The 5,966-nt window shown below is 36.2% G+C and overlaps 1 protein-coding gene across 1 annotated transcript; it reads right to left on the reverse strand.

The window, feature by feature from the left end:
• Positions 1-3,018: 3,018 nt before the first annotated feature.
• On the reverse strand, positions 3,019-5,644 carry LOC103486922 (cation/calcium exchanger 2). Its single transcript, XM_008445079.3, has 2 exons — positions 5,426-5,644; positions 3,019-5,314 (listed from the first exon to the last, which is right to left on the reverse strand). Exon 2 carries the CDS (start codon positions 4,975-4,977, stop codon positions 3,274-3,276), a length of 1,704 nt encoding a protein of 567 aa, XP_008443301.2. The 5' UTR covers positions 4,978-5,314; positions 5,426-5,644; the 3' UTR covers positions 3,019-3,273.
• Positions 5,645-5,966: the final 322 nt, after the last annotated feature.

The raw sequence follows: 5,966 nt of genomic DNA on the forward strand, positions 1-5,966 counted from the left end.
AAATTTGAGCAATAAAACATTGCTTCAATAGAAGAAATGATTGAGAATCCACATAAGGAATGTTAGAGAATCTACACTTAAGGACCAAGCAGAGTCTTTAAAATGTTTCTTGCAATGTTAATTCTCTTGCAAGACTTTTCTGTGATTACACGTTTATGTAGAAAGCAATTTGGTCTTTCCCAAGCAACTTCCTTTCATTTGATACTACGTACATTGCATTTTAAAACCCTCTCAGACTTCTTAATTTTCTCTTCATCGTATCATTTGAAATTGAGGAGTTAAAAAAAAAGAGAGAAATATGGCTGAATTTCTTTGGACTTTTGCTGTTCAGGAAGTCCTAAAGAAGATCGTGAAATTTGGAGCACAGCAAATTGGGTTAGCATGGGGGTTGAAGAAGAAGAAGCTGTCCAATTTGAGACATTAACAGAAAGAAGTTACATATCGATTCTGTGAGGCTATGGGTGAAAGAACTTCAAGATATTGTCTACGAAGCTGATGATCTACTGAATGAGCTTGTTTATGAAGATCTTCGAAGAACTGCGGAACAAACTGAGGTACGTGATTTTATTTCCATCTCACCATCCAAAAATCCCTTTTTGTTTCGTTGCGAGAAGGCCAAGAAAATGAAGAACACTACTCAAACTTTATACAAACATTATTGTGAGGCAAGTGCTTTAGAACTTGTTGGTGACCAATCCGCCACAGAGACAGAGGTTGCTCCTAAGCAGATTCGAGAAACAACCTCAAATCTCGACTTTGAAGTCGTATGAAGGGAAACTGAAGTTTTAGAAATATTGAAACTGGTCATTGAATCTAGCAATGCACATCATATGTCTGTGATATCCATAGTTGGAATGGGTGGTCTTGGGAAACTTTATGGATTTGTGTGTCTAAACCATTCATTGCCATGAAATTTTAGAAGGAATCTTTCGCGGCTTAATGAAAACTAGTAGTGGTTTGAACAATAAGAGGTCTCGGGGGCAATTAAGTTTGAAGAAGCTGAAATTAATAAAGAAGGAGATTATGAGACCTGAATGATGAAATTTGAAAGCATTGCAAGGAACATTTCAACAGGGGGACAAAGATAGATTTTGTCTTTTCCATGTTAAAATTAAGTGTGGATTCCTTACCCCTTCATGTGTTGAAACAATGTTTTGCCTATTGCCCGAATTTTTTCCAAGATTATTAATTTTAGAAAGATGAATTAATTCAAATGTGGATAGCACAAGGATTTATTCAATCCCAACAAGAAAGAGTGGACATGATAATGGAGGATACAGGAGAAGAATACTTAAACTTCTTATTGTCCCGTTCCTTATCTCAAGATGTCATTAAGGATATGAATGAGATAATCGTTGAGTTCAAGATGCATGATCTAATACATGACATTGCTTGTGCAGTTTCAAATTATCAAGAGATGGAACCAAGTCATAATAATTGGTCCAGAAAAAGTGCAAGAAACTTGGGCACATTATTTTTCAATAGTGAAGAAATTCATTGTAAAGTTTGTGTTGACATTATTTGTTTGCGTGTTATAGTGTTGAATAGTTTTCCAACTACTATGGACAAGTTGATACTTTCGAGATATCTTGATATTGTAAAAACAAGTTTGGTATTTTAAAAAGTTAAGAAAATGAGCTTATTCAAGTGTCTCTTCCTCTACTTTATAATTTACAAGCACTAAAGTTTGGAAATCTTTCGAGTGATCATCTACCAAAGAATTTGAGAAAATTGGTTAATTTGTACTCATTATTATGTTTTGGAACAAATGCCTTCAGAAATGCGCAGCTTAATTCATCTTCAAACATTGTTTGCATTTGCAGTTGGGCTTGAAAAGGGTTGTAAAACAAAAGAACTTGGACTCTTGAAAAACCTGAAAGGTACACCAACTCTTGCAAATCTTGGGAATGTGCAAAGTAAAGAGGAAACTATGACTGCAACATTGGTGGAAAAAAAGAGTTTACGCCATCTAACTTTTTGGTGGTTTCCTAGAGGAAAAAATGATAATCTTGAATGACCATGTACAAGGGTTGGAAGGACTTCAACTACACAAAAATCTATAATCATTGGAAATTAGTGAGTTTGAAGGGGAAGTTTTGGCTAATGGTATTTTTATTGAAATTTTAGTTGAAATACGTTTGTGAAGTTGTAACAGATGTAAAGTGCTTCCTAGTTGCCGAATTGAAAGATACTTGATATTAGGTACATGTGGATAGTGTGATAAGTATAGGGAATGAGTACTTCTATGGAATTGATTCCAATAACCACAGAAACTGTTTTGCTTTTCCCAAGTTAGAGGAACTTCGTATTTGTAGTATGGAGAAGGTAGAGCAATGGGATGAAGCAACGGTTGTTATTGCATCAAATCTCTTTGGATGTCTAAAAAAGCTTCATATTACTGGATGCAATGGTTGCCGATCCATTGAGTACTTTATGATAAATCAATGCCATAATTTGATGAGGCTAAATAGGATATGTTGAGGTGGTTACTTTTACTTTTTTTTTTTTTTCCTTTTTAATTACTTTTCTGAATTAGGATTGACATATTGTAAGTCAATCCCTAGCTATCACAATTTCATACCCACAAGTTTAGCAGACGAATTGCAAGAGATAATAAATCAATATCTATTAAATAGGAATAGAAATCAACAACAAATGTCACCAAATTCAAATTCTCACATGTAAAAAGAGAAAATTATTAACATATTTCTTATCCAAAAGCACATTGAGAATTTCTAGAAGCCGAGTCCAAAACAGACAGTTTCAACTTGACTTGTCTTAAGATGATATGTCGGCTACCCAACATTTCTTTATCATCAGACACTTTGGTCGGCACTCAAATTAAATTTCTTAGATTAAGAAACTACATCAATTAAAATTCTACAAACAACTACGGAAGGCCCTTTTTTGCAAAAGTAAGAAATAACAAAGTCCTTTATACAGTCAATCTTCCTACATCCAACTTTTAAACTTCTGATCAACATCAAATTGTAAAGACACTAGGATCGGAACAACAAATTTGTATTAAATTCATGATATGTTATTAATATCTCTTGAGCTTCCATAAACTTGGCCGACGTCGATTTGGTTTTTGATACACAACATCAGACCTTACAGAAAAACCTAGAATTAATTTACATGAAACTAACTAATTGCATCATCAACGTTAGAAAAACACAATTACATTGCTGTTTTTCTCTCTCTCTCTCTTTTTTTTTTTTTCTTTCACAATGTTGATGGTAGGTTGGTAGTAAGAGTGAGTGTCAAATGGTTCTAATGGGAAGAACCAAAAGCTTGCAAAAGCCTTAAGAGCAAAGATGTTAAATAGATAGCAAGAAGGCCTCCTCCCAACACAGCATCAAGCCTCATCTCTCTCCTTGGCAAAGCCACAACTGCCCAAAGCAACCCTCCTACCAACAGCCCCAATGTCTCCATGACATAAGGGTCTGGTGGGATGGCGATTGGCTCAGGATACTTCTTCCATGAAGCGCCGACAAGCGACATCCCAAGGCCAAACAGAGTGTTGAAGATGGGGCCAGCGTAGCAGCCGGAGATGGCAATTTGGGCACCTCGCTGACCGCCGTTCAAGGCCATGGTCACGTTTGCAACCAAATCCCCTAGAGAGTTTCCCCAAGCCAGGAAGGTAAGTCCTAGAATTGAAGGGCTTATGCCCATTATGTAGCTAAGTGAAACTAATAGGCCTATCAGTTCTTGAGCTACAATGTAACTCCATGTTAAACTCATGGTGAAGCCAGCTGCAAGCCAAGGGAAGAGGCACTTCTTTGGTGGGCTTGAATTCTCGGTTGTCACAAATGCAACAATCCCAAAACTAATTCCGAGCAGCAAAGCGACAACACAGATGATCAGGTTAGATTGAGATGGCTCGCCCTGGTGGTGAAATGCCCATAGAAGAGATAAGAGAACTGGGGCCAATATCACTGAAGCAACTGCATATACTCTAGACCAGTTTTCTTCAGCAATGGCTGGAATTGTCAATCTTCTAGGCAAGTAAAGAGGAATCTCAAGAATGCGAAGGAAAAAAAGACAAGAAGGTGATAATCTTGGACAAAAACAGATATCATATACATCGATTCTAACATCGTCATCATCGTCACTGTTGTCCTGCGGTTCATTTCGACCCTCAAACTCATCCTTTGATGGCTCTTTCAAAAGGGGTTCGCAGATGTCACTTCTAAAATTCAACCATTGGGCATGGGAGACATAAACAACCAAAACATAAACAATATACATGGAAGAAAAAGCAATGGAGCCCCACAGACTGATATGACCATGAAGCAATATCAAGAAAACAGACAAAAGAACCAAGAGAAAGAACAAAACATCTCTAATGAAGCCAGACCTATTCACCTTCATCCGTCGCCGACGCAGCAAAATACTTATGATTCCAACAACGACGCAGGTAACAAACGAGGCTCCGCCGAGAACAGTATTCAAGCCAATATCACTAGTTCCATCCCCCATGAAAGCAACAAGGCTAGCAAAAACATCAGGTGCCCCATTGCCAAGAGAAAGCAGAGTAACACCGGCAATTGTTGGGGAAAGATTCAACAATTTTGACAAACTCTCGAGGGAAGAGCAAAAGTATTCAGAAGCAGTGTTACCTAAAAGATAGAACAACACAAGAAGCCACAGAAACAACAGAGTGTAGCCCAGGATGCTAAAACTTCCATACTCACAATAGAAAATGTAAAGATAATCTATATATCCTTGGGTGTGACAGGGGTTGTTGGATTTAAGAACAGAGCACTTAGCTTCAGACTCGGTTAAAGCAATAAAACTCTTGCAATCTTCCTGAGGGTTGCCATGGATACTTCTCGAGCTTTTGTTAAGAACATGGAAATGGGATTCTGTGGAGTGAAACCGATTCACCAAAAAAGCGGAACCCACTAAGAGAAACGAGAGATTCAAGAAAATGATAAAACCCCTCTGTTTGGAGAGAGATGGTAAGAAACCCATTCAAGAAAACCAATCAACACGCTCTCTCTTTCTCTCTATCTATCTGAAGAACTGAGGAAGTGGGGAAAATGAGTTCATGATTTCACGATCTGTGAAGTGAGTAATTGGCAGATAAAATCAATAACACGACAGAATTCTTCACCAAAATCAAAGAGGGACGAATCAAAATTAAAATTAAAAGAAAAGGGGTTTATTAAAAATCGAAGAACCAACTTATTCCCATTTCCAATCCAAAGAAGTGGGTTGTTTGTGTCGTCTAAGCCAGAATGAAAGCGTGATGGAATTGAGTAGACGGACCTGTTTTATCCATATGCGGAACAGTTTGCGGTGTTGATTTCTGTGTCGCCATTCAATCAAAATAAAAAAGAAAAAGAAGGATTAAGCAGTAGAAATTCGAGAAAGAGAAAAGTAAAAATCAACCAAAGTAACAAAATTAAGAAAAACCCACCTGTCAGATGTTCGCATTAGCTACTCGAGAAGAGAAAAGCGTAATCCAAAACGAAGAATCGGATCCTTTTCGGTTGATCGAGGATTATGCGTTTTCAGATGCTCAAAACGTGTAATTGAGAAAGGAGAAGATGGCTTAATTGCAAAGAAACCAAGAATATGTTTATGAAATTCACATTCACATTGAAATTGACTACAATGTGTGTGTGTGTAAACAAGACTTCTCTTTGAATTTGTGGGGTATTTACTTTTTTTTACTTTATGAATTTTTAGTTTTACTTTATTTTAGATATTAAAAAAAAAAAAGAAAAAGAAAAAGCTTATTTTATTTTGATTAAACTATGAATTTAGTTTATGACTTTTGAAAGGTTGTCTCATTCAATCCCTTTATTACTTTTAATTTTGTGTTAAACCAAAATTTCAAAATTTTAAAAACATGAATTGAATTATATATATATTTTTTAATATTATCATTAGTAAAACATCAAAAGTTCAAATGAGAAAGACTAAATTTGTAATCTTTTCCTTAAAAGAAAAAGATT

This window comes from Cucumis melo, chromosome 4, assembly GCF_025177605.1.
Source record: "Cucumis melo cultivar AY chromosome 4, USDA_Cmelo_AY_1.0, whole genome shotgun sequence".
Taxonomy (NCBI): Eukaryota; Viridiplantae; Streptophyta; class Magnoliopsida; order Cucurbitales; family Cucurbitaceae; genus Cucumis; species Cucumis melo.

Coding starts and splice junctions, on each gene's coding strand:
- LOC103486922 (XM_008445079.3), bottom strand. CDS start 4,977: ATGGGTTTCTTACCATCTCTCTCCAAACAGAGGGGTTTTATCATTTTC.